This window comes from Pelophylax lessonae (genome assembly GCF_965119305.1).
Source record: "Pelophylax lessonae genome assembly, chromosome: 1".
NCBI classification, from domain to species: domain Eukaryota; kingdom Metazoa; phylum Chordata; class Amphibia; order Anura; family Ranidae; genus Pelophylax; species Pelophylax lessonae.
In genome coordinates, this window is record NC_138768.1 from 771,278,067 (window position 1) to 771,290,102 (window position 12,036).

At 42.8% G+C, this 12,036-nt stretch overlaps 1 protein-coding gene across 2 annotated transcripts in view; it reads right to left on the bottom strand.

Moving 5' to 3' along the window:
* TBC1D19 (TBC1 domain family member 19) overlaps positions 1-9,171 on the bottom strand; it is a 327,200-nt gene extending 318,029 nt beyond the window's left edge. For both annotated transcript variants that reach the window (XM_082267943.1, XM_082267942.1), the window contains exon 1: positions 8,986-9,171. In XM_082267943.1, the coding sequence (XP_082124069.1) occupies positions 8,986-9,084 (99 nt within the window). In that variant the 5' untranslated portion in view covers positions 9,085-9,171. The remainder of the gene's footprint in view (positions 1-8,985) is intronic.
* Between the last annotated feature and the right edge of the window lie 2,865 nt (positions 9,172-12,036).

Below are 12,036 nucleotides of genomic sequence, written 5' to 3' on the forward strand. Positions count from 1 at the left end.
AAAAATGATTAAAGAAAAAAAAATGAAAGAAAAGGTGTCAAAATAACATAAGAAAGCAAATTAAAAAAAAAAAAAAAAACAAAAAAAAAAAATCAAGCCCCCCTGTCCCCCCGTGCTTGCGCGCAAATGCGCGCACAAGCGTTGGTCTAGTGTCATATGTAAACCGCAATTTCAGCATGCATGTGAGGTATCGCCGTGAACGCCAGGTCGAGGGCAGTAATTGTTGTGGTAGACCTCCTCTGTAAGTCCAAAGTGGTAACCTGTAAAGACTTTTAAAGGCTTTTAAAACCGTACGTAGTTTGTTGCCGCGGCACGGGCGTGCGCAATTTTTAAAGCATGTCATGTTAGGTGTCTATGAACTCGGCATAAGATCATCTTTTAAATTTTACCAAACAATTTGGAATTATATAGTGTATTTCTGCATTAAAAATAAAAAAAGAGTTTTTTTTACGCAAAAATTGCGTTTGGAAAATGTGTGCGCAAATACCGTGTAACAAAAAAAATTGCAACATCCACCATTTTGTTCTGTAGGGCCTCTGCTTTAAAAAAATATATAATGTTTGGGGGTTCAAAGTAATTTTCTTGTGAAAAAAAAATATTTTTTCATGTAAACAAAAACTCACAGAAAAGGCTTGGTTTTCAAGTGGTTAGAAGAGTGGGTGATGTGTTGCTAAAATTGAGCATAAAATGCCAGGACTGTTCAAACACCCCCCAAATTACCCCTTTTTGGAAAGTAGACACCCAAAGCTATTTGCTGAGAGGCATATTGAGTCCATGGAGTATTTTATATTTTGCCCTAAGTTTCAGGAAAATGACAATTTGTTTTTTTTTTTTTTTTACACAAAGTTGTCACTAAATAATATATTGCTCACGCATGCCATGGGTATATGTGAAATGACACCCCAAAATACATTCTGCTGCTTCTCCGGAGTACAGGGATACCCCATGTGTGAGACTTTTTGTCAGTCTAGCCGCATACAGGACCCGGAAAACCAATCCGCACCTTCTGGCTTTCTAAGGGCGTAAATTGTTGATCTCACTCCTTACTACCTATCACACTTTTGAAGGCCATGAAATGCCAAAATGGCACAAACCCCCCCCAAATGACCCCATTTTGCAAAGTAGACACTCCAAGCTATTAGATGAGAGGCATGATGAGTCCATGGAATATTTTATATTTTGCCACAAGTTTCAGGAAAATTATTATTTTTTTTTTTTTTTTACACAAAGTTGTCAGTAAATGATATAATGCTCACACATGCCATGGGTATATGTGAAATGACACCCCAAAATACATTCTGCTGCTTCTCCTGAGTACAAGGATACCCCATGTGTGAGACTTTTTTGCAGTCTAGCCGCGTACAGGACCCGGAAAACCACTCCCCACCTTCAGGCTTTCTAAGGGCGTAAATTGTTGATCTCACTCCTTACTACCTATCACACTTTTGAAGGCCATGAAACGCCAAGATGGCACAAAACCCCCCAAAATGACCCCATTTTGCAAAGTAGACACTCTAATCTATTTGCTGAGAGGCATGGTGAGTATTTTGCATCTCTCATTTTTTTTGGAAAATGAAGAAAAAACAGGAAAATGCATTTTTTTTCCTCTTTTTTCAATTTCCAAAACTTTGTGACAAAAAGTGAGATCTGCAAAACACCCAACATGCCTCTCTGCAAATAGCTTAGGGTGTCTACTTTCCGAAAAGGGGTCATTTGGAGGGGGGGTTGTGCTGTCTTGGCATTTCATGGCCTCCGAAACTGTGATAGGTAGTCAGGAGTGAAATCAACAATTTACGCCCTTGGAAAGCCTGAAAGTGGGGGTTGGCTTTCGAGGACCTGTACTCGGCTAGACTGCAAAAAAGTCTCACACATGTGGTATCCCTGTACTCAGGAGAAGCAGCAGAATGTATTTTGGGGTGTCATTTCACATATACCCATGGCATGTGTGAGCAATATATCATTTAGTGACAACTTTGTGTAAAAAAACAAAAAAAAAAATAATAATAATATATTTCCCGGAACTTGTGGCAAAATATAAAATATTCCATGGACTCACCATGCCTCTCAGCAAATAGCTTGGGGTGTCTACTTTGCAAAATGGGGTCATTTGGGGGGGTTTTGTGCTATGTTGAAATTTCAGGGCCTCCGAAACTGTGATGGGTAGTCAGGAGTGAAATCAACAATTTACGCCATTAGAAAACCTAAAGATGGAGATTCATTTTCGGGGTCCCGTACACAGCTAGGCTCCCAAAAAGTCTCACACATGGGGTATCCCCATACTGAGGAGAAGCGGCAGAATGTATTTTGGGGTGTCATTCCACATATACCCATGTCATGTGTGAGAAATTTATCTTTTAGTGACAACTTTGTGTTAAAAAAAATAAATAAATAAATTGTAATTTTCCCAAAACTTGTGGCAAAATATAAAATATTCCATGGACTCACCATGCCTCTCAGCAAATAGCTTGGGGTGTCTACTTTGCAAAATGGGGTCATTTGGGGGGTTTTGTGCTATCTTGAAATTTCAGGGCCTCCGAAACTGTGATGGGTAGTGAGGAGTAAAATCAGCAATTTACGCCATTAGAAAACCTAAAGATGGAGATTGATTTTCGGGGTCCCGTACACAGCTAGGCTCCCAAAAAGTCTCACATATGTGGTATCCCTGTACTCAGGAGAAGCAGCAGAATATATTTTGGGGTGTAATTACACATATACCCATGGCATGTGTGAGAAATTTATCTTTTAGTGACAACTTTGTGTTAAAAAAAAAAAATGTTTTTTTTTTATTCATTTTTCAAACACCTGTGACAAAAAAATTAAATATTCAATGAGCTCAACATGCCTCTCAGAACATTCCTTAGGATGTCTACTTTCCAAAAAGTGGTAATTTGGGGGGGTCTTGTACTGCCCTGCCATTTTAGCACTTCATGAATTGAGATAGGCAGTCAGAAATTAAAGCTGCGTAAAATTTCAGTATTTACACCATAGTTTGTAGACGCTATAACTTTTGCGCAAACCAATAAAAATACGCTCATTGAATTTTTTTTTGTCAAAGACATGTAGCTAAATATATTTTGGCCAAAAAAAATGACATAAATTGAGTATATTGGATATTTTTTAAAAGACAAAGTTGAAAATGTCATTTTTTTGCAAAATTTTCGCTCTTTTTTTATTAATATCGCAAAAAATAAAAAGCGCAGAGGTGATCAAATACCACCAAAAGAAAGCTCTGTTTGTGGGAAAAAAAGGATGTAAATTTCGTTTGGGTACCACATTGCATGACCGCACAATTGTCAGTTAAAGTCGCACAGTGCCGAAGCACAAAAAGTGGTCTGGACGGAAGACAGCAAAATCCTCCGGTTGTAAAGTGGTTAAAATACACCTATGATAAAAAAAAAAAAAAAAAATTATAGACCCTTCATTTCTATGTAAGTGGGCAAACTTACAAAATCTGCAGGGGATCCAGTGGTGGGATAAGGTCCTCTAGAGCCCAGGGTGAACGTGCAAAATTGCGCCCCCAGCAGATGTATGAGCATTACGTGTCCGCAAACCCGCTCCCATAATAACACTGAGCACTAATCTGCAAGCTTACTCCCTAAGAATACATTCCCCCTCCCCAAGTACAAATCTGTCCCCCTGCGGAGATTCCCCCACTCAGCTCAATACTTCACCTCAAATACAATGCCCCAAATGACCCCCCCCCCCAAAAAAATAACTCACTCGTAGCACAAATCCTATACCGCTAAAATTTCCCCTCCTAGTACACATCTCCCCCCCCCCCCCCACTTCAAATTCCCCCTCCCAGCACAAATCCCATCCAGATCACCCCTCCTAGCATGAATCTTCTTCCCACCATCCCAACAGAAATCCTAAATCACCCTAAATCACCACTCTTATTATTACCCCCCCCCCCCAAAATTACCCAAACTAAAACAATACTTACCCCCTGACCCCAACACAAATATCCTCCCCACAGACTTCTTGTTGCACCCCCCCCCCCCCATCTCACATGATACCACAGTGCCCAGGGCAGCCTCCCCTCCTGCCCATCCCTTGTCCCAGCCCTGAGGGGATCTAATAATTATTTACCCCACCGTATAACAGGACTGCACTGTATAACAGCTGACAGGTTTTCTTTAAATGGATTAGAAAATCCAAAATGTTCCAGGATGCTACGGCTGCTTTCAAACTACAGAAACATCAATAAAACTGTACATCCTAATGCTGAACACGTAAACGTTGCTTTTTTTTGTTTTTTTGTTTTTTTTAATACAAGTCTCTAGGTTATTGCAATCCAAAAGATTCACTATGTAGACCAAGAAAAATAATGTATTTCCTTATCTTGCATAAATTAGAAAGCATTTTTAATAATTAAGGTGTAAGGAGGCTAGAAAGATCATTGTGAATTTTCAACGTAGGTGGTTAATTAAGAAGATGGATAAGTTCTTTCAACAAGCACTGTACCCAGCCTGTGAAGTTTTGTGAAGAATACTAATTATTTCATCTGAAACGTCTCTTTAGATGTTCCTTTATAAAAACATATAGAGGTCTAGTTATTACAGAGGTCTATGTATCCATGGTCAAAGCTTTAACTTGGCATATACTGATTCTGTCCATCTACAGAGGAGTTTTACACTTTTGTGTTTTGGTGCATTAACCAGTTCTGGACCGGAAAGGTTTTACCCCCTTAATGACCAGGCCATTTTTTTGCGATTCGGCACTGTGTTAATTTAACGGACAATTGCACGGTCATGCGACACTGTCTCCAAATAAAACTGATGTCCTTTTTATTCCCACAAATAGAGTTTTCTTTTGGTGGTATTTGATCACCTCTGCGATTTTAATTTTTTGCACTATAAATAAAAAAAAGAGCGACAATTCTGAAAAAAAAAAACAATATTTTTCACATTCTGCTATATAACATTCCCAATAAAAAAAATGTAAAAATCTAATTTTTTCATCATTTTAGGCCAATTTGTATTCTGCTACATATTTTTGGTAAAAAGAAATTCCCAATAATCCCAATAATTCCCAATCCATATAAAAAAATCCCAATAAAATTTATCGTGTCTACAAAACTAGAGGAAAGATTTATATAATTTTTATTTATTTTAATTATTTTACCAGTAATGGTGGCGATCAGCGATTTTTAGCGGGACTGCGACATTGCGGCGGACGGATAAGACCCCTAACTGACACTTTTGACATTTTTTGGGGGTACCAGTGACATTACCACAGTAATCAGTGCTAAAAATATGCACTGTTACTGTAATAATGACACTGGCAGGGAAGGTGTTAACTCAGGGGCGATCAAAGGGTTAAGTGCATGCCTAGGGGGTGTCTTCTAACTGTGAAGGGGATGGGCTTGATGAAATAAACACAGAGACCTGTGATCCTAAATAGGAGGATCACAGGCGCTCTGTGCTGACTCCTGTGAGAACAACGGTCTGCTTACAACAGCAGACCGCTGTTCGCTCTCCACGGGGAGTGATCGTGGGTGCCTGGCAGCAATCGCGGGCGCCGGCCCGTGAATCAGCTTCCCTGCTGGCTAATGGGGTGTGCGCACGCCCCCAGGATTGCTCCTGCGGAATGCCGTACAGGTACGGCGATTCGCACAGCCAAGCCAGCCTGCCGCAGTATATCTGTGGTGGGCGGTCGGCAAGTGGATAAAAATTCCTGTCTGCTGCATCTTTGGTAAAATTTCCAAACAAATCTCACTTTTTTTTTTTTTAGGGATGTAGTAAAGTACACATAAAACTGTAAAATGGCTCTGTTATAGCGTGAGACCCTATCACTGTGGAGAATATGGCACAGGATTCGCATTGAGGGTTAATGTAAAGTTGCAGACTATTGTATTTACGGTAAGTGAAAAAAGCTGCATTTTTGATTTCCTATGGATTCTGTAGTTCTGAGTCGGAGCCTTTAATTCAGTATCTCAATTTTACCAGGTGCCTGTAGCCTGTCTGAGTACACAGGTGTGCAGGGTCGTTATATACTCCAACCTGAGGATAGCTCAGGGCTCCCAGTTTAGGCTCCGTTCACATGTGGGCGTAGCGGATCGCGAGCAGAATCACTGCGATTCTGCCCGCAATCCGGAAATCATTGCAAATCGCGGGACGCCTGTGCGATGCCCGTGATTTGCAATGGCACCCCAAACGCTGTGCGAGGTTGCCACGATTTCCGCCTTCCGAATCGCGGTAACATCGCGTAAACAGAATCGCGGGACGCATGATGCACAAAAGAAGCTCTTGTACCTTATTTGGGCGCCATGCGTCCCGCGATTCTGTTTGCACGATGTTACTGCGATTCGGCAGGCAGAAATCGCGGCAACATCGCACAGCGTTTGGGGTGCCATTGCAAATCACGGGCATCGCACAGGCGTCCCACGATTTGCAATGATTTCCGGATCGCGGGCAGAATCGCGGTGATTCTGCCCGAGATCCGCTATGCCCACATGTGAACATGGTCTCACCCAGGGGGGTCAGAGGACCCTCAACCAGAAGTTAAGAGACAGGGAGGCTCACTTAAGGGTCAGAGGTGCCCCAGCCAGGAGGTCTCATTCCAGGAGTTAAGTGGGCTCCTATCAGGGGGTCAGGAGAACCCCTATCCAGCCAGGAGTGGGCTGTTAAGCAAGGCGCTGGGACTAAAGGCTGAGACCCGGTCCACACTAGCGCGACTTGTCAGGGGACTTGTCAGCCTTACAAGTCTCGCTCCCTCGCAGTCCATTGACTGCTACAGGACCCGATCTAATAGGAGTGACACAAGTCGCTCCGACTTAGAAAAAGGGTCCTGTACTACTTCGGGGCGACCGCGGAGCGACTTGCATAGACTTCCATTATGTGAAGTCCATGCAAGTCGCTCCGAAGTCGTGGTGCATGGGAATGCACAAGTCGCCCCCGAAGTAGTACAGAGTCGTGTCGCCCCAGTGTGAACCGGCTCTAAGAAAGCCAAGTGAACAGATAGAGCTGGACAACACAGTCAGAGGGCCTGGTAAGAAGAGCAGTGGTGCTGCCAACAAGGGAGCCAAGTGCCTTGGTATTTTTGTTTGACTGTTCATATTGATGTGGAAGAACCCCCCCCCCCTGCGTGGGCAATTGATGTGTGAAATCTATGTGAGCTTTCCGTTTTATTACATAAAAGTGGGCTGACATGCCCTAAAATACAGTTTGATCTGGCGCAACTGATTGGAAAAGCACCGGCCACATGAGTATTATCTCCCTAATATCACAGCCCTAAAATTTTTCAAGGAAATTTACTCCGTCCTGCAATGTTTCAATAGGCAAAAATAAACTTTCCATAGACAGGTTTTGCCTTCCTGCTTTTTTCCCCCTGAAATCCAAAAACATTGATGTGGTTTTAAACCACCACATGCACATTTACTGTAGGCTTCTTTCACATTAGCTGTACTAATTAGCGCCCTCTAAAACACGATCTGCAGTGGATGACACAGTATAGCAGTGGATGACAGGTGTCCAAGTGATGCTAGTGTTGCCTCCTAAATGGGGGGGCAATGCAATTCTACTGTGAGAAAAGCATTTGGTTCGCAGTTGCGGTGGTGGGTTTGATGGGCGGTGTTGCTGGTCAAACTCTGCATCCTTAAGCCCCGTACACACGTAGCGATTGTCGGCCGTAAATATTCGGCCGCCGAACGATCGGCCGATTGTCGGCTTGTTAGTATGATGCTTCCAACAGCCGACAGCGCATTTTCGGCCGAACAGAATCTGTCGTGCAGACTTTAAAATTTTTGTTGCCGTCACCAGAACCGCCGATTGTTCGCCAGTCAGTACAGAATTCAGCCGACAAACAGCAGATTAGCAAGACTGGGCATGCTCAGAAAAGAAAAAACACACGGAAAGTTAACCATCACATGACATCACTTCTGCAGTCGGCTGTTGTTGGCCGACAAAATTCGTGTGCAGTCTTTAGCACTTTTCAGCCGACAGGACAGCCCTGGACAAAAGACGGCCGATCGTTCGGCCGACATTCGGTACGTGTGTACGGGGCTTTAGTTAAAAATGCCGCAGACATAAAGCAAAGCTGTATGTATCCAGCTCCCCCCTAAAGCCGCCCTCTTATACTTGAGCCCCATCGCGATCCAATGCTGCTCTTCCCTCCTCACAGGGCAGAGCCATTGGCTCCCGCTGCTGTCAATCAAACTGTGACAAGGGATCAGGGGGAGGGGCCATACCCCGCTGTCTGTCTATGGATGCAGGCAGCGGGGCTCAGGAGCAAGCCTGCAGGAGTGGCCCCATAGAAGGCTGCTTCCTGTATGGGTATGTTATGAAGAGGGGGAGCCAGGAGCACCGGAGGCGTACCCGAGAAGCGGAGGATCGGGGGCGCTCTGTGCACAACCATTACACAGAGGAGGTAAGTATGATATGTTTGTTAATTTTTATTATTTAAAAAAATGAAAAAATGTCACCTTTAGAAACATATTAGGGTCGGCAGTCAGAGGGGTAAAACCACAGCTCAACCTCCTATTTTTACCACCCACCAGGCCACAAGTGTAAATGGGGCCTAACTTGCTGTTTATTAATACTTACCAGAAATTTGTGATTATATTGCATTTTTGTGCTAAAATTAAATCTCACTTTAAAAAAAAATATATATATATATATATATATATATATATATATATATATATAGATTCTTCAGATATTTGCGCAAATATGATGCAACACAAAAAAAAAAAAAAACTGCAACTACCATCAATTTATTCTCCAGGTCCCCTACTTTCAGGAAATATATATTGATTTGGGTAGACGTTGAAGTCCTACAATGCTCATTTTAGCTGCAAAAAAGAAAGACAACTGGTCCAGCAGTGGAACAGTTAACGCTGACAGCTCACTGTAGATGAGAGCGCTACTTCTATAGAGCGCCTCTAGCGGCCACAGGCTGACATGACATGCTGAAGCCAACACTGACAGCCGGAGGTGTGATACCCGCATTGTCTCTCGGCCTCATGCATCCTCCGCTGTGACTCACCCGAGCCTCCTTCTCCAGCCGGCAATGCAGCGTGCTGCCTTTTAGTTTCTGTACGATATGTGCGATGCTCACTGACAGCTCCTCTTCTTCTCCCAGCATGGTGTCCCACCGGCTCCCTGTTGTCTGCAAAGGCCGGAGAAAAGGACCAATGGTTCCCTAGCAACCAGTGTCTGCGTTGCACATATAAGCTTCCTCGGCGCACATATCCAATGTCTTTTAGTTCCGGGAGTCCTTTTGTCCGTTGGTTTGCCTGTGCTGGCTGCTTATTGCATGGGGAAGATTTACAGATGAGCACTGGAAATCACATCCCAGGAGTACTGATAAAATCACAATTGTAGCATTATAAGTAGCAGACAAATGCGTCCTAACTGTAAACTACATACATTTTAAGCAGTTCAGTAGATAGTAGTATACAGTGGAATTAAAAACAAAAATGTATTATATTGCATCCTTAACCACTTCAATACAGGGCACTTTTAACCCCTTCCTGCCCAGGCCAATTTTCAGCTTTCGGCTCTGTTGCACTTTGAAAGACAATTGCGCAGTCATGCAACTCTGTACTCATAACTACATTTTAAGCAGTTTGTTCACACAACTAGAGCTTTCTTTTGGTGGTGTTTAATCACCACTGGGTTTTTTTTGTTTTTTTTTTTTTGCTAAATAAAATTTTTTTTAAATATTGTCACCAGTACAACGTCATTGTGTAACGGGTGTGGCGGTAATCAGGGACACTGACTGGTGACAGTTAAAAAAAAGTCCACTTTAAAACCAAAATCCCTGCATCTATAAACATTCACAATTTAGCGCTAACCTATCTAGCCCTGTAAAGAAGAAATCAGTATACATATCTTTTTTTTAAGCCTTTTGATATTAATTTTTTTTTTTCAATTTTTCACAATTGTTTTTTAACACACAGTGACCAGAGCAAAATAATGTCACCATAGTAACATTGTACTACTTTAACCACTTTACCACCGGAGGATTTTGCTGTCTTCCGTCCAGGCCACTTTTTGCGATTCGGCGCTGTGCAACTTCAACTGACAATTGCGCGGTCGTGCGACGCCGTACCCAAACGAAATTTACGTCCTTTTTTTCCCACAAACAGAGCTTTCTTTTGGTGGTATTTGATCACCTGTGCGATTTTTACTTTTTGCGCTATAAACAAAAAAAGAGCGTTTATTTTGAAAAAATAACAATATTTTTAACATTTTTTTATATGAAATTCCCCCCAAAAAAGATGTAAAAACCAATTTTTTAAAAAATTTTTGGCCAATTTGTTTTCTGCTACCTATGTTTGGTAAAAAAAATCGCAATAAGTGTATTTTGATTGGTTTGCGCAAAAGTTATTGCGTTTACTAACAAAGGGAAAGATTTCTGTCATTTTTGGTGTTTTTTTTTTTTAACGCGTAATGGCGGCAATCTGCGATTTTTTTTTTGCGGGACTGCGACATTGCGGCGGACAGATCGGACCCTTGACTGACATTTTTGACACTTTTGGGGGTACCAGTGACATTACTGCAGTAATCAGTGCTATATATATGCACTGTTACTGTAAAAATGACACTGGCAGGGAAGGGGTTAATTTTATTGGAGAGGGAGGGGTTAATGTATGCCTGGTGCTTACTGACGTGTAGGGGGGGAGGTGACTGAGTGAGTCATGGACAGATCGGATGTCCAGCTATGCTGAACAGTCCGATCTGTCACTCCCTGTCACTATGGAGATCCGCCCGCTGTGTTTACACACAGCGGGCGGATCTCCAGACTCGATCCCCGACGATCGGGTAAGAGCAGCGGCGATCGCCGCTGCTCCTCCCCTGGCCCTACTCCCGCTGTGAATGAAAACAGCGGGAGCGAGCCTCCGGCGGCGCGCAAGCGCCGCCCAGAAGGGGGAGTGTCTGACGACGTAGTACTACGTCGTCAGGCGATAACGAGCCACTTTGCCGCAGTAATATTACTGTGAGCGGTCTTAAAGTGGCTAGGGAAGTGATCAGGATTTTTTTCTTTTTACACACATTATATTTGCATATAGTATAGCGTTACATTGCTATATGCAAGAATTTTACTAAATTAAACTGATTCATTCAGTTTGTTTCATTTTGACTAGCTGTGATTGGCCAGAGATAATCATATGGTACAGATGGGCTGTGATTGGCCCTGTCTGTACCATGTAATCACACTGACCAATCACAACTAGCAACACAGTTGTATTCAACGGATGGCATGAAAGCAAGCCATCTATTGTTTACAACTGTCATGTGACCTGCTGTGATACGTCACAACAATCGTATGGTACCAGCAGCAACCATGGACGCAGCCGGTGACATATCGCGCCACTGCAGGCACATGATCAGCTCATCCTGACAGGACGTCATATGGCACCCAGTCAGGATAACTGGAGCGCGGCTCGGCCTTCAATTTGCTTTTGGCCATGCGGGAAGGATTTAAATGTGACAGTTGCATTTTCTTTTTTTAGGCATTTTCTACCTCATTCGTAACACACTTCCCGTCTTAGGGCTTGTTTGCACAAGCATTGCCCTCTGAAAGGTTATTCACCCTGTGAGTAGGTACTACATCACCTCTTTAGTGTTTATTTTGGCCCCCAAAAACCCACAGGTCAGCTGAGATGCAGTCCCAAGTCCCATTCAATTGAATGCAACGGGGATGGGGAGGGTGTATACTCCTGTCTTCTGCCATTGCTACTTAAAGCGGTGTAATGCCTCCCCCTCCAAAATTAAAAGTCAGCAGCTACACATTGTAGCTGCTGACTTTTAATATTAGGACACTTACCTGTCCTGGAGTTCAGCGATGTCGGCACCGCAGCCGATGTTCAGAGATGTATAGTAACTAAGTAGAACTACTTCACTACTGTACTTAAGTACGGAAAGGCGGTATCTGTACTTTCCTAGAGTAGAATTTCTTTCTCCTACTTCCACTTTTACTTCACTACATTTTTTCGATGATTTCAATACTTCTACTCTGATATTTTTTTTTTGTGCTGCATAGTCACTCGTTACTATTATAAAAATTACCACTGCCAGAACAGTAGATGGC